Consider the following 26,888-nt stretch of genomic DNA (forward strand, 5'->3'; position numbering starts at 1 on the left):
GCCAAACTGAGGATGATTTAAGCATGAAGATAAATTAACTAGTTGGGCATGGCAGTGTGCACCTGCAGTCCCAGCTACTTGGGAGGCTGAGGCAGGAGGATTGCTTGAGCCCAAGAGTTTGAGACCAGCCTAAGTAACATAGCAAGACCCCATCTCTAAAAAATTAATTAATTAACATAGTAACAGAATATAACTATTCAAATAGGAAACCTTGGCATCAGGCTGATCAAACAGTTCAATAAAATGAAAGTTTGATATGGGACATGATATGTACATAGTCTGTAACTGCCTCCACAGAAATACTTAGAAAAATAGATTTAGGGGTACAAGTGCATTTTTGTTACCTGGATATATTTCGCAGTGATGAAGTCTGAACTTTTGGTGTAAACATCACCCGAATGGTATACATTGTACCCAGTAGGTAATTTCTCATCTCTCATGCCCCTCCTACCCAACCACCTTTTGGAGTCTCCAGTGTCTATTATTCCATTCTCTATGTCCATATGTACACATTGTTTAGCTCACACGGATAAGTGAGAACACGGCTTTCTGTTTTTGCCTCCAGTTACATCCATGTTGCTGCAAAAAAACATGTCATTCTTATAGTATTCCATGGCATATGTGTGTGTGTATACATATATCCTAAATTTTTTAGTATGTCTATATAAATCGCATTTTATTTATCCAATCATCAGTTGAGGGACACCTAACTTGACCCCATGACTTTGCTATTGTGATAGTGCTGCAATAAACAAGTGCAACTGTCTTTTTAATATAGTGATTGCTTTTCCTTTGGGTAGTGGTGGGATTGCTGGCTTGAATGGTAATTCTATTTTTAGTTCTTTGAGAAATCTCCATACTGTTTTCCATAGAGGTTGTACTAATTTTACATTCCCATCAACAGATTATAAGCATTCCCTTTTCTCCACATCCTCACCAACATCGGTTGCTTCCTGACTTTTTAATAGTAGCCATTCTGACTGGTATAAGATGGCATATCATTATGGTATTAATTTGCATTTCTCCATTAATTAGTGAGGTTGAGCCTTATTTTCATATTTTGTTGGCTGCTTGTATGTTGACAAACTTCTGTTCATGTCATTTGCCCACTATTTAATGAGGTTATTTGGTTTTTTTCTTGCTGAGTTCCCTGTAAATTCTGAATATTAGTCCTTTGTCAGATGCATAGTTTGCAAATATTTTCTACCATTCCACAGGTTGTCTGTTTACCCCACTGAGTATTTCTTTTGCTGTGCAAAAGCTTTTTAGAGTCCCATTTGTCCATTTTTGTTTTTGCTGCATTTGCTTTTGAGTTCTTAGTCATAAATTTTTGCCTAGACCAATGACCAGAAGAATTTTTCCCAGGTTTTCTTCTATGATTTTATAGTTTGAGGTCTTATACATTTGTCTTTAATACATCTTGAGTTAATTTTTTTATATGGTGAGAGATAGGGTCCAGTTTCATTCTTCTACATGACTATCCAATTTTTCCAGCATCATTTATTGAATAGTGTCCTTTCCCCAGTAGATATTTTTGTCAACTTCGTCAAAGATCAGTTGGTTGTAGGTATGTGGCTTTATCTGGGTTCTTTATTGTGTTCCATTGATCTGTGTTTCCATTTTTATACCAGTACCATGCTGTTTTGGTTACTATAGCCTTGTAGTATAATTTGAAGTCAGGTAATGCAATGCCTACTGCTGCTTTGTTCTTTTTGCTTAGGATGTTTTGGTTATTTGGGCTCTTTTATGGTTCCATATGAATTTTAGGATTTTTTTTTTCTAATTCTGTGAAAAATGACATTGGTAATTTGATAGGAATTGCACTCTATGTGTAGATTGCTTTAGGCAGTATGGTCATTTTAACGATACTGATTTTCCCAAGCCATGGGCATGAGATGTTTTTCCATTTGTTTGTGTCATCTATGATTTCTTTCACCAGTGTTTTGAAGTTCTCCTTGTAAAGGTCTTTCACTTCCTTGGTCAAATGTATTCCTAGGATTTTGTTTGTTTGTAGTTATTGTAAATGGAATTGAGTTCTTGATTTGGTTCTCAGCTTCATCATTATTGGTGTATAGAAATGTTACTTACTTTTGTTCATTGATTTTCTATCCTGAAACTTTACTGAAATAATTTATCAAATCTAGCAGTCCTTCGGAAGTCTTCAGGGTTTTCTAAATATAAGATCGTATCATCAGCAAACGGATAATTTAACTTTCTCTTTTCCAATTTGGATTTTGTGTGTTTTTGTTGTTGTTGTTTTTGAGACAAGGTCTTGCTTTGTCATTCAGGCTGGAGTGCAGTAGCACACTCATGGCTCACTACAGCCTCAACCTCCTGGGCTCAAGTGACCTTCCCACCTCAGCCACCCGAGTAGTTGGGACTACAGGCACATGCCACCATGCCGGACTAATTTTTATATTTTTTGTACAGACAGGGTTTCATCATGTTGCCCAGATTGGTCTCAAACTCCTGGGCTCAAGCAATCCACCCACCTCAGCCTCCCAAAGCACTGGGATGACAGGCATGAGCCACTGTGCCTGGCTAGATGCCTTTTTTCTTGCCTGGCTGCTCTAACTAGAACTTCCAAAACTATGTTCAATAAGAGTGGTCAAAATGGGCATCCGTCTTGTTCCAGTTCTAGGGAGAATGCTTTCAACTTTTCCCCATTCAGTATGCTGTTGGCTATGGGTTTGTTGTATATGGCTTTTATTATTTTGAGGTATGTTTCTTCTATGTCTAGTTTGTGGAGGGTTTTTTATCATGAAGGGCAATTCTGCATCATTTGAGATGATCATATGGTTTTTGTTTGTTTGTTGTTTGACAGTCTTGCTCTGTCACCCAGGCTGGAGTGCAGTAGCATGATCTCGGCTCACTGCAACCTCCACCTCCCGAGTTCAAGCGATTCTCCTGCCTCAGCCTCCCGAGTAGCTGGGATTACAGGCATGTGCCACCATGCCCGGCTAATTTTTGTATTTTTAGTAGAGACGGGGTTTCCCCATGTTGGCCAGGCTGGTCTCATACTCCTGACCACAGGTGATCCGCCCGCCTTGGCCTCCCAAAGTGCTGGGATTACAGGCATGAGCTACTGCGCCCAGCCATGGTTTTTGTTTTTAATTGTGTATGTGGTGAATCACATTTATTCATTTGTGTATGTTAAACCATCCTTACATCCCTGAAAAAGAAAACTCACTTGATTGTGGTGTGTTTTCTTTTTGATGTGCTGTTGGATTTGGTTTGCTAGTATTTCGCTCAGGATTTTTGCACCTATGTTCATCAGGGACATTGGCCTGCAGTTGTTGTTTTGGCTGTGTGCCCAGCTTTGGTATCAGGGTGATACTGGCTTTGCAGGCTGAGTTAGGGAGGATTTCCTCCTCCTCGATTTTTTGGAACAGTTTCAGTAGGGTTGGTACCGATTCTTCTATGTCCAGTAGAACTTGCTGTGAATCTGTCTGGCCCTGGGCTTTTCTGTTGTTGGGAGATTCTTTTTATTACTGATTCAAGCTCACCACTCACTATTGGTCTGTTCAGGATTTCTGTTTCTTCCTGGCCTAACCTTAGGAGTCTGTATGTTCCCAGGCATTATCCATTTCCTCTAGGTTTTCTAGTTTGTGAACGTAGAGATATTCATAGTAGTCTCTGAGGATCTTTTGCATTTCTGTGGTGTTAGTTGTACTGCCTCCATTTTTATTTCTGACTGTGTTTATTTGCGTCTTCTGTTTCTTGGTTAATCTAGCTATCAGTCTATCAATTTTGTTTACTTTTTCAAAAAACCAACTTTTCATTTCATTGATCCTTTGTATTTTTCTTTTGGTCTCAACTTCATTTAGTTCTGCCCTCATATTTGTTATTTCTTCTGCTAGCTTTGACTTTGATTTGTTCTTATTTTTCTAGTTCCTTGAGGTGCAATGTTAGGTTGTTACTTTGTGATCTTTTGTATGTTTGAAGTAGGCATTTAATGGTATACACTTCCCTTTTAGCACTGCTTTTCTCGTATCCCAGAGGTTTGGGTGTCTTGTGTCTCTGTTTTCATTTGTTTCAAAAAGTAAATACTTAAAAGTAAGTTCACAGGGAGAAGCCCAACAGACAGCCCTTTCTTCAGCTCATCATTGTGGACATCACCAGGAACATACAACCCAACACTGACAGCACAGCATCACTGCTGTGATGTTCCTGCCAAAAAAGCAAGTCCTAAATGTGATCATGAGGAAACACCAGACGAGCCCAACTGAGTAACACTCCACAAAATAATGGCTGCACTCCTCAAAATTAGGGCCATGAAGGCTCAAGGAAGCCCAAGAGCCGCTCCAAGGCGTGGGATTGAGGGTGACAGACAAACATAACAAGTGCCTCTGGAGCAGACCCTTTGCCATAAAGGATCCCAGGGGCAAACGGCACACCTCAGAGGCCTGAGGATTAACTGACATCAGGGCTGGCTTCCCAGGTGTGCTGCCCATGTGGGCATGGGGACCTCACGCTCGGTTAACATTCTGATGTTACCATTTTCTTTTTTGAGACAGGGCCTCACTCTGTCGCCCAGGATGGAGTGCAGTGACTATTCACAGGCGCAATCAACGTGCTTGCAGCCTCGAACTCCCAGACTCCAGTGATCCTCCTGCCTCAGTCTCCTGAGTACTAACAGCACGTGCCACCGCACCTGACGCTACACCAAAATTTAACAGTGGGTGCCTCTGGGAGCTGAGACACGGGGCTTTTGCTTCCTTCATTCTATTGGTATCTGTTTTACATTTTTCAACAAAGAACATATATTCCTTCTATAAAAAGAAAGTATGAAATTATTTTTAGAAATACAGAATTAATTTATTTCAGTATCTTGCCAGCGTCCACAGCATTTATGATCTTTGAGTCCACAGTAGAGCAGCAGCACAGAAGGGTGACTGTAGTCAATAATAATTTAATTGCACATTTTAAAATAACTACAAGAATATAACTGGATTGTTTGTGACACAAAGGATAAATGCTTGAGGGGATGGGTGCCCCAGTCTCCACGATGTGCTTTTTCACATTGCATGTCTGTATCAAAACATCTCATGTACCCCATAAATATATACACCCATTATGTGCCCATGATAATTACAAATAAAAATAAATTTAAAAAATTTTAATCAGGAAACACTGATCGTGACTTGTCCTCCCCAGTTCCCTCCCCTCCTATGTCACAAGCCAGGAACCGAAAGGTCTCTGCTCCCCTTATCCTGGCCTGGGTGGCACAGGCCTGTCCTTCCTCTAGCTCTGTCCCTTCTCCCTACCCCTTTGTCCCCTCATTCTTCCCCCAAAATACACTCAAGCTCTCTCTCCTTCAAGGTAGCTGGGAAATTTTCAAAGTACCTGAAGTTTCTGATGTAAAACCAGGTTTTCCTTCTGGACAAATGGAGTAGGGAAGGAAACTGGACTTCTATTCCTAAGAGAGGGTCTCAGGCCCCTAGAGGAGCTAGAGATTCTGTACTAAAGATAACAATGGAAAAAAATCAACCCAGGGAAGTCACCTGTAGAGCAGAGGTTCTAATGCTGGCCTCATACTCAGACCACCAAGGTGGCTCTGGCCCGTCTCCAGGCCCAGGTGTCTTCAAACAGCAGGTGTTTCACATGCGCAGCCAAGGCTGACAGTTACTGTGCTGGATGTTGGGTCCAGTCTTCTGGGGGCCTACAAGGCGTGATTAAGTTCCCCTGTCTACCTCAAAATGTTCCAATGTTTGTAGAGTTGCTTACTGGGCCATCTGCATTACCAAGGAACAGCGAACCAGAAGGTTGAAGTGGCCGACAGTCTGGTTTTATGAGCCCCCGGGGGATGTGCCCTGAACTTTGAGAACCATTGACCTATACTAACAAGGTAAGAGACAGTGACACAGGAGAGCTTATCAGATTGAAAACCTGTGAAGTCATTTCACATTTCATCAGCAGTTTAACAGTGACAGGTGCTTGTAAAAAACTCACAAGGTTGATCTGAGGGCTTCACTGGATCAGTGCCTCCCTAACTTCTTGGTGTTTAGTGTGCATGCACGTCATCCAGGGAGCTGCAGAAAATCCCCAGGAGTGGATCATCTAGGGAAGGCCGTGGAAATCCCCAGGAGTGGACCCATTCAGAAGGGGGTGAGCTTCCGTGTCCCTAACCCACTCCCAGGGAAGGCCATGCCAGAAACAGAGAGGCCTAAGCCAATTTTCTCTGAAACGCGCCCACACTCCTCTTTCTAGGAGGCACTGAGCTGACGCCTGGTTGGATCCCCTGCAGACACTTCACCTCTCCCTGGGCCTCAGTTTCCTTATTTGAAAAATGAGAACAACTTTGCGAGACTGCTATGGATGCCACCACCACATCCGGCCGAGGCACGGAGGTCTGGGCAGCAGCCTGGGGCTCTCTGGGCCTAACTCTACCTTCCACTCCCTCTGCTCACTCCTTTTCGTCCCTTCTGGTCTCTGTTCTCATGGCTCTAGACACTAGTCCCTGTCAGATGTGCTAGAAGGGACCTGAGACAAATTGATGGCAGCAACCTGTTTTGTAACAATAAATTGCTAGAACAATAAAACACAGCCTGGGCACATCAGATGCATGCAAAGGTGTGTATGCAAAGGACACACCACTGAGGGCGTTCTCTCCTTCTTTAACACCTTTCCCAAGTTGGGGGCTGGGGGGCAGGTTAACGCGAAGCACTCCTGCATGGCAGACTCTGTCTTTACTCTGCTGTGGCCCCCTCCAGCACTGGCGCAAGCACTGGCCCTGTTCCCAGCCCGGCAGTGCTGTGGAGGTACCTGCAAAGCTGGCGTTCTGCTGTTTTCTCATGGAGTCATCATGGTCAAGTACCAGAGCCTTGTAACCTGACGTTATCTTGCTAGGGAAACACAAAAACGTTTTTTAGGATGTCGCGCTCGTAAATCATCACCATGCGTTTTCTACATCAGGATGGGGGGGTCTCTTGTACATAAATGAATTCACATAGCCATGTTCCAGTAACACCAGATACGAAAGGCCTTGGCCTGACTTCAGCCCATGATGGTCCCCTAGCAAGAACAAGAAGCAAACTGGTTGCTCTAAGCCAGGGAGATTTGCCGTTTGTCACTGCAGTATCACCTCATTATCCTGACCTATATGATTAACCACAGACAGGTACACCCCTTCACTGGACACCCCGCAACTGGCTACCAGAAACCCTGGAGCTAAACATTTGGCTCACGGTGTAATAGAGGCATCAGCCTTTATGTGTGGTGTACACTTTGTAGCCTAATTTCTGGCTCCCTTTTTCTCTCTCTCCTACTCATACCATCATGTGGGGTTTTATCTATCCTTACAAATTGTCTTAAATTCTTCCATCTTAGTTTAACTGGCCTGAGGCAGTGGCCTCTCCATCCTGATGCAGGAAATAAGAGTGTGGAGTATAAACAAATAATTTCCTAGATCTGAAAAGAAAAATCTTGCTTCTGCCATTTGATGACTTATACACAGTTTAGTCCCAGAGCACAAATGAAAAGGAAAACAAGGGAGTCAGCATCTTGCAGCAGCATCTCCTGCTGTCCTTACCCCACACAGTGCACATGCAGCTTTCTGGGTAGTGGCCTCATCACTCACCCACAGCCACTGTCTGCAGCATGTGGCCTGGATCCAGTGGTCACCACGGCAGGCTGCTCACTGCTGCAGGTCTGCTATCCCTTGGACATTTCTCCTTTTGGGGGAGGATGTGGCAGGGCACAGCAACTAAAGCCACTGCTGCTTCCACAGATTCTGCTCTGCACCGCGGGCACCCGTCACGTGCAAATGCTGGGACAGATGCCTTCCCTGTGCCGTCTTGATTCTCACAGTCCTGCTGCCGCGGCAGAAAGCCAGGGCTTAGAGGGATGACACTGACTCCTAGTGCGGAACCTGACAGAATTGAGAGAATTCTGAATTTAGAACCTGACAGCTGACAGGGGCTGGGGCATTAAGAGGGAAGCTGAACTAAATAGTAGCTGACAAGGTATAGAATCTGTGTTTTCTCTTCTGATAAACAGCAAAACGAATCTTTGCGTCGGAGGCGACACAAAGAATTCAGTATGGCTGAGTCGCACACTCTTCAGAAGGCAAAGACCAAGTCTGTTTCACCTTTGGACGGATTAGAAAATACACTAGGTGGCCACAGGCACCAAGGGAAAAGTGTTACTACTTCAGGCATGGACAGAACCACAGTCAGAGCCAGGGTCGCCCAGGAAGCCCCAGCAAACCCACCTCACTTTCTGCCCAACCTTGGCCTGAAACAGAAGGTGGAACCTGCTGCACAAAGCTGTGCTAAAGAGGCCAGTCAGGGACAAAGCCCCCAGTGCCATGTGCCGACTCAGCAGCTCCAGGGGGTTGGGAGGCCCTGGGGACCCTCTGCAGGGCTCTGCAGGTGGAGGTGGCCATACTAGCATCTCAGAGACACTATTATACCATTTTCTTTTTGTGAGAATCTGTGGTAAGATGGCCCTTTATTTTTTAAATTACACACAGTATATGGAAAAAAATAGTGACTTGTGTAGCAAATTGTCTTTGGATACACAGAAAAGCTAGAAAATGCTGAAGTAGCAGAAGAGCAGATGGTTTTAACTCCATCAACTGTCTCAATGAAGCCACATGCTGCGTCGCGTGCCAATGCTTTTCCCTGCAAACATGGGACGGGCAGAGCTGACGCCTCTCCATCTACTCCCTGCTTGCTCCACAGCTGTGGCCATCCTCTGTTCTGCCACCTCCTCTCTCTGCCTCCAACTCCTCTGTGTCCGGGGCACCAACCAGGTCCAGGTCATCTTCAACCTCCTCGCCTGACAGGTAACTCTTGAGGGAGCTGTCCTGCTCCAGGCGGGGCTTGGCCCTCTTCCTTCCCTTTTTCATCTGCGTTGTCAGCTCAGCCACCTGCCCCTGCCACACCAGGCCCCCGAGCCCTTTATCTTTCCTCCTTTTGTACTCCATAATCTGCTTGTTGAGCGCCTCATGATCGATCCCACACAGACTGGAGCCTGTGGCCGGCTCTGTGGTGCCGCAGGGTTGTGAGGCATCAGGGTCCCTGGGAAGAAAGAAGAGGAGGCTTCACACCAAGCACAAACCAAGCTCCCAGTCCACAGTGTCGTCACCACAACACAACGGCACATCACACTTCCCACATCTATTCGCCTGAGAACCCTCCCAAACGTCTTTCTGAGGGTAACTGGAGACAGGAGTGAAGGAAGGTGGGCTTTGGTTTCCACCTTCTCCAGCGTCAGAAGCATTCGGCCAGAACAGTCCAGGTGCACCGTACTGTATGCAATAAATGCATTTGCGCCGGGCGCGGTGGCTCACATCTGTAATCCCAGCACTTTGGGAGGCTGAGGCGAGTGGATCACGAGGTCAGGAATTCAAGACCAGCCTGGCCAACACGGTGAAACCCCGTCTCTACTAAAAATACAAAAATTAGCTGGGCATGGTGGCAGGCACCTGTAATCCCAGCTACTCGGGAGGCTGAGGCTGGAGAATCACCTGAACCCAAGAGGCTGAGGCTGCAGTGAGCCAAGATCACACCGCTGCACTCCAGCCTGGGCAACAGAGTGACACTCTGTCTCGGGAAAAAAAAAAAAAAGAAGGAAAGAAAGAAAGCATTTGCAACTTTTTTCTCTAAGCACGGCCAGTGCCTCAGGCCAGTTAAACTGGCAGAATCGCAGGTGAGGTCTATCAGATCTGCCACTTATTAGCCTTCATGAAGAGTCTATTCTTGGTGAACAGAACCTAATCAAGGCCATGTCACAGCCCCTGTATCCTCCGAGGCTCCACTTTGGAAAGTTTCCAAACCCTGGGCTCAGCTCCCTGACCTGCCGCTCCCACACTGCCCCTTGCTGACCCGGTCAGGCCAGGCCTGCTACAGTGTGGAGCTTTGCTTCCAGCACAGGGATGCACCTGGCAGGCTGGTTAAACCCAACTCTGGCAGGTGCCGGGCAATGTCGACGCTGCTGTCTAAGGCCCACAGGCAAGGCCTGCTCTAGCAGCTGCAGGCTTGCGATGGGGCCCCCCACAAACACCCCAGGACCCGCAGGCTCCGTCAGGCGCTACATGTTTGAAAAAGATGTGTATGTGTGTACATGCACAGGCCAAACTTCCATACCCCCGACCTGCTCTCCCAAGCCCCACCCCCACCTCCCTCTACTCCCCTCCTCACACCCATCTGTGATGTTTACTGCTTCCTGTCGGCCTCCCCTAGTGAAACACAGGTTCCAAATTCAGCTGCATCCTAAGTGCCAGACCAGGGCTTGGCATACAGTGGGCACTCAATAACAATGTGTTGAATGAATGAAGAGGACAACAGGCCCTCTCCTCACTGCAGGAGTTATGGCAGACACCTCTGGTGGCCCCTGAGGCCCTCACTGTGTAAACGTGGCCAGGCCACAGCACATGCCTGTGAATGTGGACTGCCGGCCCTGGGGGCAAGTGCCATGGGGACCCTGCAGGCTACTGGGGATGTGGAGCTGGGCAGCTGCTGTGGAAAACAGCGATTCCACACCCAGGAATCTACCCTTGGGAATCAAAACATATGTCCACATGCGTCACCTGAAATCACTTTGTACAAAGTCGTCTCTTTCATCCCGGGGTCCAAAGTCTGCGACTGCCAGTAACTGATCAAGCTACAGAGGAACACAGAGGGTAAACCAGTTAGCCACATCCCCACCGCCGTACTTACAGCCGGGCTCCACGTAACACCAGCATTGTTAACTGCAGAGCTTTTGATCAGACTTGGCACAATTCCTTCTATTGACTCTTCCCAAATACTAGGACCTGTTCAGTAGCCTGTGCTTTCAAATACCTTACTGTTACTTTAACATCACACATTTTCTCTGATAACACAGTGAGGCTTTTTAAAAACTACATTTTAGACTTGTTCGTCAAATTTATGAAGAAACCAGTTAAGCGTTAGTTGAATTAACTAACTAACCATTAACTGGTTTCTAAGGTAGTTTTGCAAAATGCTTCAGTTTTGCCACAGAGTTTGTGTGCTTGGGGGGACAAAAGCCTCCCAGCAAGACTAGGTAAAAGATGATGGGGACAGTCACAAAGCTGGGAGCCTAAACTACAAGAGAAAACTGCTCCTCAGCCAGGCTCACGGAATGCCATCCACACCACGGCAATGGCCCACAAGCCCTGCTGGACAATGCATTCCACCCGAACCCTGGCCTGCCTATCCCCTGCCTCCGGGGGTGCCCTCATCCTGAGCCAAGCACAGCATGTGCTCTCCCCTGTCCAGTGACTGTTCTGGAACCCACACCACCTGATGGGACCTCCCTCCCCAGAGACAGGAGCCTGGGGTGCTGAGCTCAGAGAGACTGGCACGTCCTCCCCAAGGAACGCCTTGCTGATGCCCTGAGGCACACTGCCATGACCTAAACTGTCCTTGATTCCTTACAGCAGGGACTGTAACTTCACTCCTTCGTTTCTTTTTCTAGCAAGGGAAATCACATATCTGTCAAGCTTACTACTTGTACAATGTTTTTAGTGTTACCTATACACTGATTAACAAAAACCAAAAACGTCAGACTGGATCTTTTTCTTCTGTGGATCCAAATGCTGTCTGGTCCTATACTGAATAACAGTTACCTATAACTATAATACTGCAAACGCTATTCGCTGATTTTTGACTGACTTTTTGAAGGTATAACATATCTTAGTAACTGCCAGGTAACCACCACCCAGAGAAGTATATATGTACACGTTTTTAATCTTTATAGCTAACCCATCTCTAAAGCAAGGAAAATGATGATAAAAGCACTTATGGTTACAGGACAGACCTAAGTCTCATAAGCCGCCCCAATAGTGTGAAACGAGAGTGGACTGATCCACGTCAAGTGGTGGGAGGGGAGACAGGCGTGGGAGGGCAACTCTGACCGTGTCGAGTTCATACCCTAGTTAGAGCTACAGTGATAAGCATAAAAAAATTAAAACCAGAAACAGCAATTACCTCTGGGGACCTGGGCTGGGAACAGGGGCACAGGAGCAAGGGAGAGCCTTTCATTTGCACCCTTCTTTCACTACTTTTCGTTTGTTCCCTTCTCAGTGGTTTCTTCTCACTCTGTCGCCCAGGCTGGAGTGCAGTGGCACAATCTTGGCTCACTGCAACCTCCGCCTCCCTGGTTCAACTGATTCTTCTGCCTCAGCCTCCCGAGCAGCTGAGACTACAGGTGCGCACCACCATGCCTGGCTAATTTTTTTGGATTTTTAGTAGAGACAGGGTTTCACAGTATTGGCCAGGCTAGTCTCAAACTCCTGACCTTGTGATCCACCTGCCTCGGCCTCTCAAAGTGCTGGGATTACAGGCTTGAGCCACTGCGTCTGGCCTCTTCTCTTTTTTAACGGTGCATTATCTTTTCAGGATTTAAAACTTAAATTTAAAATTTTATTCATTTAAGCGTTTATGTTATAAAAAGTTAATTATTACCTGGGCCCAGTGGCTCACACCTATAAATCCCAGCACTTTGGGAGGCCGAGGCAGAAGGATCCCTTGAGGCCAGGAGTTCAAGACTAGCCTGGACAATACAGCAAGACCCTGTCTCTAATTAAAAAAATAAAAATTTTTAAATTTTAGAAAGTTTTTTTGAAAACCTTACCTCAGCTAGAGCTGCATTTCCCTTGTCTTGAATAAACACTATCGGTGGCACATTCCTCAGGGTCTGCTGGGACATCAAAAGGTGCCTAGGAGAGAGAATGCACAGACCCTCACAGCTGTGCCGTGACACTCAGTGGAGAGGTGTGACAGTGCTGAACATAAGATTCAAGATGTCACTAAGAGGCAGGAGTGAGAGGCCGGGCGCGGTGGCTCACGCCTGTAATCCCAGCACTTTGGGAGGCCGAGGCAGGCGGATCACGAGGTCAGGAGATCAAGGCTATCCTGGCTAACACGGTGAAACCCCGTCTCTACTAAAAATACAAAAAATTAGCCGGGCGCAGTGGCGGGCACCTGTAGTCCCAGCTACTCAGGAGGCTGAGGCAGGAGAATGGCCTGAACCTGGGAGGCAGAACTTGCAGTGAGCCGAGACAGCACCACTGCACTCCAGCCTGGGTGAAAGAGCAAGACTCCGTCTCAAAAAAAAAAAAAAAAAAAAAAAAAAAGAGGCAGGAGTGAGATTTATTGTATTACTCAAAAATGAAAACGTCAGCCCAGAAGAGTCATCTTTAGTCAACTACCACATCAAAAAAGGGTTGCAAAATGCATCATAACTGCAATTGCCTTGACTTTTCTCAACACAACTTGTGAGATCTGTATAAATAACCTGATCTGAACTCATCACCGTGGCCTTGGGCTCCAGGGTCTGTGCACTAACAGCCTGTCCTCCTGCGCTCAGTGGACATGCCCTGGCATGACACGACCCTCAGGTTCCCAGATATTAGACACAGAAGTGATATTTGTATCACGCACATCACATAATACAGACCTAGGGCCAATGTAGGCATGGCACATATAACCAGTGAAAGCCGTGACCACAAATCTTCGGTACACAGCTATGGAAAACGTTGACCCTAAATCTTGGGTGACCACAGGAGTTGGGAAGAGGGACATTCAGCTCAACTGAATTTTCTGATACCTAAAAATCAGAAAACAATGCTGTTTCAACACTTGTCAATAGTCTCCCATTTTCTTGCTTTTGTTAAACAGTAAGAAATGAGCGTTCTCTGATATGCAGTTTCACAGACCCCTGGGCATCATCGTGCGTGGTAATGATGCAGGGACGCCAGGCAGGGTGCCTGGAACGAAGCCCACACATGGCCACCTTTTCTACATCTGTCCCCACCCTAAACATGGGGCATGATAAGAAGGGAGGCAGAAAGGAGGAATTCCAGTTCTCAGAGAGCTGGTCAGTGAGCTGGATTTCTGCATTTTTTAAAACTGAGGAGGAAACTGAATAATTTCTTTATTATCACCCAGCTCAGCAATTCCCAAAACTGTTGGTTCCAGGATCCTTTACACTCTTAAAAATTACTGAAGACCCCAAAGAGCATTGGGTTCTATCGATCAATATTTACTATACGACAAACTAAAACTGAGAACTCTAAAAGCTATGTCTTTTTAAAGTCACTTAAAAACCCACTAAACGTTTACATAGACATTTTTAACAAAAAAAAATTATATATTCCCCCCACAAAATCAATGAGAAGCATGGCATTGTTACGTATTTGCAAATTCTCCAAGGCCAGCTTCATGGAAGACAGCTGGGATCTCATCGCTGCTTCTGCACTCTGTCGTTCCTCTCACTGCAATACAAGAAGAGCCAGCGCAGTAGCTCATGCCTGTAATCTCAGCACTTTGGGAGGCTCAGGCCACAGGATCGCTTAAGCCCAGAAGTTGGAGACCAGCCTAGGCAACATAGGGAGACCCTATCTCTACAAAAAATACAAAATTAGCCAAGTGTGGTGGCATGCACCTGTGCTTCCAGCTGTATGGGAGGCTGAGGCAGGAAGATCACTTGAGCCTGGGAGGTTGAGGCTGCAGTGAGCCAAGACTGTGTCTCTGCACTGCAGCCTGGGAGACAGAATGAGATCCTGTCTCAAAAAAAGCAAAAAAAAAAAATCAGGCCTCCCAGTTACGTGTTGGGAAAGACAGAATTTAACAGCCCTGAGAAAAGTATGGATCTTCTTTGTCACAAAAATTCAACAAACGAACTTTATTAAAGGTCAGTTGTCCCAGCCTGGCCAACATAGTGAAACCTCATCTCTACTAAAAACACAAAAATTAGCTGGGCATGGTGGCGGGCGTCTGTAACCCCAGCTACTCAGGAGGCTGAGGCATGAGAATCACTTGAACCCGGGACGCAGAGGTTGCAGTGAGCCAGTATCACTCCACTGCCCTCCAGCCTGGGCGACAGAGCAAGACTCCATCTCAAATAAATAAATATATAGTTGCAATGAGGAATCTGAAACCACACCAACCAACCTGCCACACTCTGCTACATTAAAACTCACCATCTGGCTCACATTTTGAATTGATCTTCTCTCAGCGTATGGTTTCGTAACCTCATACACTGGTCATTTGGAAAACAATAGCTCACCTAGTCACGCAGATTTTAAAAGCGTTGACACAGTTTATCATACAACAGCACGTTTGTTAAGGTCGCTGCCAATCTCATCAGAAGAGTCTCAAGTACATAGAAGTTGTCAAGCTCACAGTGGTGAATACAAGTTTTCTAAATTTCTGACTTTCACTTGAAAGCTTACATTTTATCACTGGCAACAGACATGGTCGGTTGTCTGCTCTGGAGTGGTGGGTTCACTCGCTCATTTTTGAAAGAATGTCTGCCAAACACCCAAACCTGAACGGTCTGCTCACTGATGCTTTTCTGTTCAGCATTCTCCAGACAGCAGGTGATTTACATGTACTTCCCGTTACAAAAAATATGAAAAAGACATGCTCAAGGGTCGAGATTTAATACAATTAATAATTTTTGATAAACTGTCTCGGATTTTTTAATTTTTCTTTGAGAGACAGGGTCTTGCTCCGTTGCCCAGGCTGGAATGCGGGTACATTATCACGGCTCACTGCCACCTCAAATTCCTGGGCTGGCAGGAATCCAGGGGTTACCTCCCACCTCAGCCTCCTGTGAAGGTGCGACTACATGCGTGTGCTGCCACTGTGCCTGGTTTTTTATTTTTTTGTAGAGACGGGGTCTCGCCATCTTGCCCAGACTGGTCCTGAACTCCTGGCCTCAAGTGATCCTCCCGCCTCAGCAACCCAAGGTGAGGGGATTACAGGTGAGAGGCACCATGTCCAGCCTCATCTGGGATATTCTTCAGTAAAAGTGACATTGTCTTTTACTCTAGGCACGTGGCATGGCGCCCCTACAGCACTGGCTGGCAGCATGGCACCAGCAGTCTTCCCTCATGGTTTCTGTACCCTCAGTGCAAATGTCAACACAGCAGGAGAGGTGAAACAACGTCTTACCCTAATGAACTCCCTGACAAGATCTCCAGATCCCTAGGGATCCTGGCACACTTTGAGAAATGCTAACCTACATTATAGCTTATACGAAAATGCAAATTATACTATGAACTTCAAGAAAATGCTTCCAAAATTTTCTTTAAAAGCAAAAATACTCAATGAAAAGTTGAAGTCCACCTACAAGTGAAACAGCTGAGAAATTCAGGGTGTGAGCAAAAAGCAAGTACATTCCAAAAGCAAAGGTCATCACCTCATGTGCGCGGCACTTCTCTGCAAGACGGCCTCCATGTGTGCGTTCTGCTCAGCAGACAGCATTGTCTTCCAGTACACTCGGCAGGCTGAGAAGTCTGGAGTCAGGGAAACCTGAGACCCCACCCCGCCACGGTCACTTTTTAGTTTACATGGGTTTTCAAGACAAACAACATCCAGGAGATGAAAACGACAGCTGCAGACGCCCCTCCCACCCAAGCCAGGGCTCTGGCATGCTGCTGGAGGCCACCGCCTGCTGCCGCACCACGCCCCCAGGTGAAGGAGGGCCCCAGAAACCAAAACCTCCCTCCCCTCTTCACCAGGACCCGCAAACCAAACCAGAATCCTGACCCCACGCTTGCCTCACAGCCACTTGCCCTGAGACGCTAATCAAAAATGCTTGATGCCGCCTTTTCTCCTTACAACTCACTGGGTGGGTCAGAGGAAGTCACCTCCTGTACCACTGCACTGAGGTACATGCAGATGTATCCTCCTCCCACAGCAGGCTTAGACCTTCTACTATCTGACAATGAGGTACATGCAGATGTATCCTCCTCCCACAGCAGGCTTAGACCTTCTATTATCTGACAATGAGATACATGCAGATGTATCCTCCTCCCACAGCAGGCTTAGACCTTCTATTATCTGACAATGTGCTGTTTGGTCACAGGACTCCCGCCTTGCAGTGAGACATCTGCCTCTGCACAGCACAGACACCCACCATCTGTCTTCAGGGCTCCAGTGACCAGACTGAGCATCATTTCTGTTTCTGCAACCCAGAATTAAGACTTTGTAAGTGCTAAAGCGGCCTTTTTTTTTTTTTTTTTTTGAGACGGAGTCTCGCTCTGTTGCCCAGGCTGGAGTGCAGAGGCGCGGTATCAGCTCACTGCAACCTCCGCCTCCCGGGTTCAAGCGATTCTCCTGCCTCAGCCTCCCGAGTAGCTGGGACTACAGGCGCCCGCCACCACGCCCGGCTAAGTTTTTCTATTTTTAGTAGAGACAGGGTTTCACTGTGTTAGCCAGGATCGTCTCAATCTTCTGACCTCGTGATTCACCCGCCTCAGCCTCCCAAAGTGCTGGGATTACAGGCGTGAGCCACCACGCCCAGTCTAAAGCGTCTTTTTTTAATTGTCAGGCAAGACTGGGCCAGGTAAAGTAAGTGCCAGGCCTGCTATCTCAACCCATTTCTTCTCTTTGGCCACACAGCCTACCTTGGAGAGCTCCACGTTAAGGTCATACAGCTCCTGACTCACTTCAGGGGTACACAGCAGGTCTGTCAGTGCCTTATAGAGGAGGCCGTTCAGGGCCCTCAGGTGCACATGGTCCTCCTTCCTGGTTTTCTTTGAGGTGCTCCTCACGAGGAGTTCCAACTTGGATGGTTTGTAAGTCTCCATCAAGAAGAAGAGCACACCCCAAGGGCAGCGTTACAACTCCAAACTCACCAAGTCACACAACAGGGGCTGGGGGAGGGCTGGATGGGCAACCAGATCAACAGCGGCTATCACTCTCAGCTGCCTCAGTTTTCATTAAGATAAAGTTTTATAAACCGGGATCCTTTTAGATTTTACCTGGTAACCCTCCAAGATTAAAAGTACTGCAAGTAAATATTTTCTCAAAAAAAATTTGTTGAGATATAATTCACATACCATAAAATTCACCCTGCTAAAGGGAATAATTCAATAATTTTTAGTATATGTGATGTATTTACTTTTCAGAATGGGAGCCATATATTGTATAAACTTTTATGGTACACACACACTAAAAACTGAATGGGTATTACCATATTATAATTTGATAAAAGATATGACTTTCCAGAAAACATTAATGTCAGTACATTTTTTTTTTAAAAAAGGTCAAAACTCCATGTTGCCAATGGCATCCAGTCGCATCCACATAGACACTGTCCCCTCCAATACAGAAATGGAAAGACCTCCAGGTAAGAGTTTTGCCAACTTTTAAACCCTCACTCCCATCAAGATTATAAAGTGGCTCATAGCTTATACTCACCGAGTGAGAGCCCAAGGAAGGACTTTCATACCAAAACTTTTTTCTTTGGGGAGAAAATAAGCATTATGTTAGCGATGGCAAAGTCAAAAAGTTACATAAGCTCATTTAAGAGGTTATGATACCATAACTGTTTATAAGGGGCTAAACTTAGACGTTACGTTACTGGCCATCCTAAAAAATTTCAGAATTTAATTGATAACAACATGAGTTGTGGGGAAGAGGCTGAAGATGGTTTTAATTCAATCTCATAATTTTTACCTAAATTCTACTTCTAGTCCCAAGGTTAGAGAGAGGATCTTAAAAAGACACCTACCAAACTGCACAGAAACACTATACTCTAATTGATGAAGATGTTTCCCATGGAAGTTCAGGTAAAGGATTCGGATGCTGTTACAGGCATGGACTGAGACTGAACAATTAAGCAAATGGATAGTGGGAGCCACGCTCACCATTGGAGTGCGACTTACAGATAAGCAAGGAGAGGAGGCTAGAATGATCCACACAGTATGTCTGAAGTTGGAGACAGATGGCTATACACAGAAATGTTTATAGGTGCATATTTACACAATATGGCCCAAAAGACAGACACCCCAGAAGCAATGAACACACCCAGCACCCATGGTTTCTAATCTCTCTCTCCAATAAAAGGAACGAGGGCTCCTTGGAGAAATGGCTTTTAGGGCTGCGGTACAAAACACACAAGATGAGCCTGGAGTATCTTGTAGTGCCAGAAAGTAGGAAAGTGTTTAACACACACAAAACCCAGCAAAACCCCATAATGACAGGGTATGCAAACAGGACACAGGAGCTTAGTGAGCTCCTAAGGGCCTGAGCTAGAAACATTTGAACAAAACTAAGTAACACGGGATTATAACCCATGAGTTCTCGGTGATATGAATGAATTAATAAATGGGGTGAAGAGACACACCCCCTGTGCAGAATGCAAATCACTTATGAGCAAAATTCCCCACTCCTTAGGCGTGGGCTGCACACAGCGACTTTCTCCCAGAGTACAGTAAGGAAAGGGGGCAAAAATAGTAACTTTACGGTAGATCCCCTGGCAAGCACCTCATGCAGGGGATCACGGCCAACGTGGACCCTGGATACGGTGCGATGAGAATGGCCTTTACCTCTGTAGTCTTCCTCCCCAAAAGCCATAATCCACGTCTAAGCATTAAAAAACAGGCACATTCCAACAGAGAGGCATCCTGCAAAGCACCTGACCAGTACCCCTCAAAATTGGCACAGCCATCAAAAACAGGGACAGTCTGGGACGCTACCCCAGCCTAAAGAAACAAGACAATTCAATGTTACGTGGACCTTGGGTGGGGACCTGGGACAGGAAGGGACAGCAGGCAGAACCAACGAAAAGTGAATCAAGTATGAGCTTCAGTTAGCAACACTCTATCAATATCGGCTCATTAACTGGAACACGTTGGAAGCTAAAGTCCGACGCTAATACAGGGGGAGCTGGGTGCCAGGACACAGGAACGCGGTACTATTTTTGCAATTTTTCTGCAGGGTCTAAAACTGTCTTTAAAAGTAGTGTATTAAAGTAGAAAACATACAACCACCTACCATACTTAGAAGAACTAAAACCAGTGTGAAAAGTCAATGTATTTTATTGTACTTATCTTTCATCACTTAAAAACACTAATTATCATGACAAGTTTTAGTCTTCAAATTAACTCCACACCAGAAAGTCAACATTAGCAAGGAAATTCTTATATTTTTTCATTTTTCCTCATTTTCTGAAACTCATCTCCTGAAAATTACGTCTGGTGACAAGAATAAAAATAAACACACATTGTTACTTTGTTTTTTTAACCCAACACACGTCCACGAACACAAAAACTGCAAATGTTGCCAGTGAGGGCTGGAACTGCTGCAGACCCCAGGAAGCAGGAACTGGCGAGCCAGGCCGCGTGGGCGCAAGAACGCGGCTGAGCGGACGCCGCAACCCGGGGACACCGCCCCCTAGGGAATACCGCGCCCAGGGACACCGCCCCCCGCCGCATTACTTGGTTTTCGAGGCAAATTTCTTGAGCCAGTTCTTGCAGGAGACAGCAGAGCAGTGCAGTCCCCGCTCGCAGCCCGGAAACAGCGCAGCCTCACGGCTACGGAGCAGGGCCCGGAGACCCGCGCGGAAGCGCCACAGCCCGCCCGCCGCAGCCCACATAGCGCGGCCCCGGAACCCGGAGCTAGCAGGGCGACAACGGGCGCAGGCGCGGAGCGACGACGGACACGAGGGTGGCGGCGTGTGGGCGGGGCGACGGCGCGGAGCGCGAAGAAGACTCACGCCCGACAGACGGCGTGTGGGCGGGGCGATGGTGCAGGGCGGGGCGGGGACAGGCGAGAAGCTGACGGCGTGTGGGCGGGGCCGCGGGGCGGGGCGAAGACAGGGTGCAAGGCGAGCCGGGCAACAACGGTGGAGGGCGAAGGCCCGAGGCGGGCGGTAGGTGGGCGGGGCAAAGACGACGCGAGGCGGACGGCGTGTGGACGGGGCGACGGCGCGGGGCGGGGCGAAGACTGGGCGCAAGAGGGGGCGGGGCGACAACGGCGGAGGGGCGAAGGCGCGGGGCGGCGGCGAGTGGGCGGGCTGAAGACTGACGCGAGGCGGGCGGTGAATGGGCGGGGCGAAGACTGACGCGACGCGGGCGGTGAATGGGCGGGGCGAAGACTGACGCGAGGCGGGCGGTGAATGGGCGGGGCGAAGACTGACGCGAGAAGGACAGCGCGAGGTGGGCGACTGCTAGAGCGAGGCGAGCGGCGTGTAGGCGGGGTGAAGACGACGCCCGGTGGGCAGTGTGCCGGCGGGGGGCGGCAACGGGGGCGGGGCGAAGGACGACGCGAGGCGGGGCCGGCGGGAGCGGGGTGTGGGGAGGCCGCGTGGGCTGCGCGGAGGGTGTGCCGTTCGGGGACGCCCGGGAATCGCCTGGTTGCCTGGCGCTGCGTAGCTAGGGAACACGTTTTGTTTAAATGCTGGGAACTGACGTAGGCGGGTGCGCTGCACAAAGCAACCAAGGCATCGAAGCCTGGAGACCTGGGCAGGGCCGCTGTCGGCGGGAGGCTGCGAGGGGTCCGTCTGTTTCCGCCACTGGGCCCTCCAGGTCTTTGCTCCTGCGCCGCCTCCTCCCCGGGCACCTAGAGAAAGAGCCCAGATTGGGCGTCCTCCCCAGAAGTGGTCTCGCTCCGCCCGCCTCCCCGGAGTCAGCGTGTCCCAGCGGAGAAGCTGCTCCCCCCGGGTGTGGAAAGAGAAGTGAGCGCGACCGCAGTGTTGGGGATGCGTGGACTGTGACTCCCCCGAGGCGGCTGCTGTGGTGTGAGACACGTCTGTGTGTATGTGTGGGCGCGTGTGGATGTGTATGTGTGCATATGTGTATATGTATGTACGTGTGTGGACATGTATATGCGTGTGTGTGGACATGTATATGATGTGCGTGTGTACGTGTATGTATGTGTGTATATATTGTCAATCGAAGAAAACGACGAGACAAGTCTCATCATTTTAGGAGATTTATTTGCCAAAGTTAAGGACGCACCCAGGAGACAGGTCTATGCCCTTCTCCAAAGATGATTTTGAGGGCTCCAGATTTAAAGGGGAAAGGGCGGAGTATTGAGAAGCATAGAGTTTTCACAAACAGGGGCAGAGGAAAAACGTGGGGAATCTGCATTTTACATAAGATAACGCAGACAAAATGTGGTAGGGGAACAATCAGATGGGCTAGGGTGACTGCACCTGTAAAGATAAGCTATCAATTTGCATTGCCTTGGTTAAGTTTTATTTTTGTTTTTATTTTTTTGAGATGGAGTCTCGCTCTGCCGCCTAGGCTGGAGGGCACTGGTGTGACCTCGGCTCACTGCAACCTCCACCTTCCAGGTTCAAACAATTCTCCCACCTCAGCCTCTCGTGTAGCTGGGATTACAGCTGTGTGCCACCACACCCAGCTACTTTTTGTATTTTTAGTAGAGACGGGGTTTCCCCCATGTTGGCCAAGCTGGTCTCAAACTCCTGACCTCAAGTGATCCGCCCGCCTCGGCCTTCCAAAGTGCTGGGATTACAGGCCTGAGCCACCGCGCCTGGCCACCATGGTAAAATTTGAACAGCTCACCAGGAATCTCCTTGTGGGCAGAATATAGGGGAGGCGTGTAGCCTTTCATCTTGTAGCCATCTTATTTAGGAACCAAAAAGGGGAGACAGGTTTGCGTGACCCAGTTCCCAGCTTGACTTTTCCCTTTGGCTAAATGAGTTTGGCGTCCCAAAATTTAATTTCCTTTCACATTTCCCCCCTTTTTTTCTTTAACATCTTTTGGAGAAAAGCATTTTAAAAAGGAATGTGGGTTCCTGGCCTCAGGTTGCTGCTTGCTCCTTTCTTCCCACCTGCTGGTTTGTTGTTGCTGGGATGGTTTATTCCTAGAAGTTCAAGTCCTCCGTCACGAGGAATGCTCATTCCTAGGAGATCATGTCCCACGAAGATAAAAAATAGGGAGGAAAGGAAAAAAGAAAGGAAAAAAAGAAAAATGTGTAGGGACCTAGGCCAGACTTTGACAGCAACAAGAAGAGGGCAAAACTGGAAGCTAGGTCAGGCTACATTACTGCCTCCTCAATTAGAGCAATTCTCCGGGCAGTCATTACCCTAGCCCTTTCAGTTACACATGGACTTACTTGCAAACATATACCATAACATTATAAGCAAAAACAGAACAGATCAGAAATTATTCTTATTGTAAGCACTAGCTTCTGCCATCAAGTTCCCCAGAATCCAAACCAACTGCTCAACCAATCAGTGAGGGTTTTGGGTCTGATAGGTTGATTATCTGGGTTTCCATATCAGTCATAAGCCGGGTTACGTTCTTCATTTTCTGGAATATACACACAACATTCAGTTGTTATGGCGCAGATGCCCCCTTGTGCTGCCGTTAGTGTATCTAAAGCCATATGATTTTGCAGCACAGCTTTCCTCATAAGCATGACCCCATCATTTGGCAGAGATAACTCATGTAGCCATCATTCAGGCCTTTTGGGTGTAATTTGTTAAGGCTTCTATATCCAATATAGCATCTTCAATATCTATCTGTGGTACAAAGATTGAAGTTAAATGATCATACCATTGGAATACTGAACGTGTCCAACGAGATTGTAAATGAAAAAGATTTGCTGTTTTTGGCAGGGTCTGAATTACTCGTTCTTGTGCCCAAGCATAACCTGGGGAGCATCGTCCCAACCACCCTGGAGGTGACCACAGCCATAAGTTAGTGCCACATAAGCCAATATGTCCCATTTGGAGCTAGCCAATAAATACTTGGTCACTGCACCCAGTCGGTGGCATGCCAGTCAGTGTCTCATAATACGATAATGTGGTCACAACGTTCTCCAGGTGTCCACCCCATATATCTTCCTACTGTTTGGCCACAGGTCCTGGGTGTGATTTCCCAGCACAAAGGAGCATTTTGGCTGAGTTGGCCAAACGAAGGGGTGAACCAGATAAATCCATCCCAAGTTTGCATTCTTCCACTTTGAAAACGGGCCATTGTTTGGGGCATGGTCACCACTTTGTTTTAGTTGGGGAAATGCCGAAGTGACAGCTAATAAGCTGGTCCTTTCCACTGAAAAACTTTTCCCATGTCCCTTGTTCTTAAGAGTGTTTTTATTTATTCATTTATTTTGACATGGAATCTCACTCCATCGCCCAGGCTGGAGTGCAGTGGCATGTTCTCGGCTCACTGCAACCTCCGACTCCCAGGTTCAAGCAATTCTCCTGCCTCAGCCTGCCAAGTAGCTGGGATTACAGGTGTGCACCACGACACCTGGCTAATGTTTGCATTTTTAGTAGAGACGGGGTTTCACCATGTTGGCCAGGCCTGGTCTGAAACTCCTGATCTCAAATGATCCACCCGCCTCGGCCTCCTAAAGTGCTGGGATTACAGGCGTGAGCCACTGCGCCTGGCCAAGAGTGTTTTTAAGGGGCCATCTATATATATTGTCTTTTGTTATGCCGGCACGAAGGATACCAGACTGTTTCTGTGATGTAATAAATTTTTGGTATTCTATGCAGTCCTGACCTTGGAAGGAGCATACCCACCATGGGAGGCTGGAGCCACTGGAAAGAGGTGTGACTCCACATATCAAGCAGGTGTTCTTATGTAATCTGTCTGCATAATGCTGAGCCCATTGTAGAAACAGGTTTGTTTCATGGGCATCAGTGGGTGGCAGTGGCAAGAAGGTGAAGGGATACATGATTAATAATAGCAAGGTTGTGAAATTCATCTTAGTTACTAAAGGGTGTTAAATCAGACAAGGCAAATGCCCTGTTCTTTATTAGACAGCAGATGACAGTATATCTAGGACAATAATTGTAATGGTTATTGTACAGTAAACATAGGCATCTCTTTGTGTACAGGCCTGGTCCTGTGTCTTGGGTTTAAGCAGTCCACAGCAGCTGTTGTCTGCTTCTAATCCTGGGTTGAAGGTCAGTGTTCAGTGAACTGGAGGCAAAGGTCTTTGGTGGGAGTTACAGCCCACTCAGGAGGTCGTGCCTTAAGATGAGAGAGATGAATCCATGAGTCTACACCCTCTGATTTTATGGGACATAGATTAGTCAATAGTACCTGGTGTGGGCCCTTCCACTGGGGTTGAAGGGAATTCTTTATTAGATGTCTTTTCCAATAGACAAAATCTCTGGGTTGCAGATTGTGACCAGGCACCTTATCTTCGTGGAGCACACTATGAAAGGAATTCTTTAACAAATCTTGGCTTTTTTTTAAGGCAATATTGTAAGTCCCTCACAATATTGCAATATATCTCCCTTGAGAAAAGTTGGGTTGATTATGTTTGTTCCCATACACATGGGCCTCCGTTATTATTTCTTGAGGACACAGTTGTTTTCCAAAAGGGGTGGATTGGAGTTTAAGCAGCACTAGAGGGAGTGCTTTGGGCCGGGGAGGTGAAATGCCTGGAGATGAATTTAGCCAGTTGTGCCTCTCCACTAGGCCTGAGGATTGGGGATGGTAGGCACAATGGAAATGTGAAAATATGGGCCAAATTTTACAAGTATTTTGAATAACCTGGCCAGTAAAGTGAGTTCTCCTGTTGCTGTGAAGTTCACTTGGGACTCGCCAAACTGGGATAATTTTTTCTAGTAGGATTTTCCCAGCTGCCATGGTTGTTGCTTGCCTGCAGGGAAAGCTTTAACCCAATGGGAAAACATGCAGAGCATTAGTAAAACATACTTGTAATCTTGAGATGATAGCAGCTGAATAAAATCAAGCTGCCATACCTCAAAAGGTCCAGCTGGAAGGGGAAAATGACCCTGGGTGGCTTTCCTTTATATTTGGGACAAATAACACATCAAGAGTAAAACTTGTGCCACTGTGAAGGATGGTTTCCAATAATATTGTTTATACCAGGATATCATTTTATCTGGGTTACAATGGGTTAGATTATGGACATATTCCATAAGGGGCACCTGGCATCCCACTGGAATAGTGGTTATTAGGTCCACACCGTATTTCAGTTTCGGGAGAAAAGTATCTCCCTGACTGTTTTCAGGTAGATTTCTCTTTTGTAGGAGCTCTGCTCTGGGTTTCTTTCAACATGTTTCTAAGTGTTTCGGGTTTTATGGCCATTTCCTGGATTGGGGCTGGTGGCTCGGGTGCTGCTCTTTTAGCGGTGGCATCAGCCAATTGGTTACCCTTTCTGTGGTGTCTAATTTTGAGTGACTAGGATTTTTATAATTGCCAAACGTTTGGGTTTTAGAATAGCTTCTAACAGCTCTGATACATGTTGTACATTTTTTCTGGGTTGCCCTGAGGAGGCTAAATATCCTGTCTTTCCATAGCATCCCAACGTCATGCAAACCCCATAAGCATAGTAGTTGTCGGTGCAAATGTTTGCAGTCTTGTATTTTGCCAGTTGACAAGCTCGGGTCAAGGCAATCAACTCGGCCACTAGAGATGATCTGGCTTCGGGAAGAGGACCGGCTTTAATTACCTCTAGTAAGGAAACCACAGCATATCCTGCTCCAAAATTTCCATCCTTACCTCTTAAATAAGAGCCATCTGTATACCATTCTACTTTAGCATTATCCAGTGGCATCTCTTGTAGGTCTGTCCTGGGGGTGAGAAGTCAGTCATCAGAACACAGTCACGAGGGGTCTTGTCGGAAGGGCCTGGCAAGAGAGTAGCCAGATTCAGATTATTATGCTGGAAGTAGCAATATTGGAAGATGGTACAAGCAAAATTTGATAAGAGGCTAACCGATTGACAGACACACGTTGAGTATCATGAGAGTTTAGAAGGGTCTCAGGAGAATGTGGCACAGAAATGGTAAGGGGGAACCCATACTTATTTCTTCAACAGACTTGTACAGAAGGGCCATGGTTGCTATCGCTCTCACACAAGGAGGCAACCCTCCAGCCACTGGGTCCAGGTTTGGCTAAAATAGCCTAGAGGTCTCTGATGATCACCGTGTTTCTGGATCAGTACCCTGGATGCAGTACCTACAGTTTCGTGTATGAAAAGGGAGAAAGGCAGTTTGTAGTTTGGGTGCCCTAAGGCTGGGGCATTAGTTAGAATTTCCTTTATTTGTTGTACAACTGATTGTCCCTCAAGAGTCCACAAGATGGGATCAGGTTGTTCATTTTTTATGTATGCCTACAGAGTTTGAGTCATAAAGAAGAATTTGGTATCCAGTTTCTACAATAGCCAGCCAGGACCCAAAATCCTCTA

At 47.0% G+C, this 26,888-nt stretch overlaps 1 protein-coding gene across 2 annotated transcripts; it reads right to left on the minus strand.

Moving 5' to 3' along the window:
• Positions 1–4,796: 4,796 nt before the first annotated feature.
• Positions 4,797–20,472, minus strand: RBFA (ribosome binding factor A). Of its 2 annotated transcripts, XM_003280190.4 has the most exons (7): positions 20,183–20,472; positions 18,162–18,204; positions 17,366–17,542; positions 16,156–16,268; positions 12,583–12,667; positions 10,535–10,608; positions 4,797–9,023 (listed from the first exon to the last, which is right to left on the minus strand). In XM_003280190.4, the coding sequence occupies exons 1-7, from the start codon at positions 20,338–20,340 to the stop codon at positions 8,663–8,665; spliced, it is 1,011 nt and encodes a 336-aa protein (XP_003280238.1). In that variant the 5' UTR covers positions 20,341–20,472; the 3' UTR covers positions 4,797–8,662. The 2 variants fall into 2 exon arrangements, with proteins under 2 accessions (XP_003280238.1, XP_003280239.1); XM_003280191.3 differs by lacking the exon at positions 12,583–12,667 and having other exon boundaries at positions 8,860–9,023.
• Between the last annotated feature and the right edge of the window lie 6,416 nt (positions 20,473–26,888).

This window comes from Nomascus leucogenys, chromosome 4 (genome assembly GCF_006542625.1).
Source record: "Nomascus leucogenys isolate Asia chromosome 4, Asia_NLE_v1, whole genome shotgun sequence".
Classification (NCBI taxonomy): Eukaryota; Metazoa; Chordata; class Mammalia; order Primates; family Hylobatidae; genus Nomascus; species Nomascus leucogenys.

What these genes read in the sequence shown, in the direction of transcription:
- RBFA (XM_003280190.4), bottom strand. Translation starts at nt 20,340, where the DNA reads ATGTGGGCTGCGGCGGGCGGGCTGTGGCGCTTCCGCGCGGGTCTCCGG. An exon ending in CTTCCTTGGGCTCTCACTCG is followed by an intron (nt 17,543 to 18,161) that starts GTGAGTATAAGC and finishes TTCTTGATGGAG; the next exon opens with ACTTACAAACCATCCAAGTT. An exon ending in TTTGTACAAAGTGATTTCAG is followed by an intron (nt 9,024 to 10,534) that starts GTGACGCATGTG and finishes CTTTCTTCCCAG; the next exon opens with GGACCCTGATGCCTCACAAC.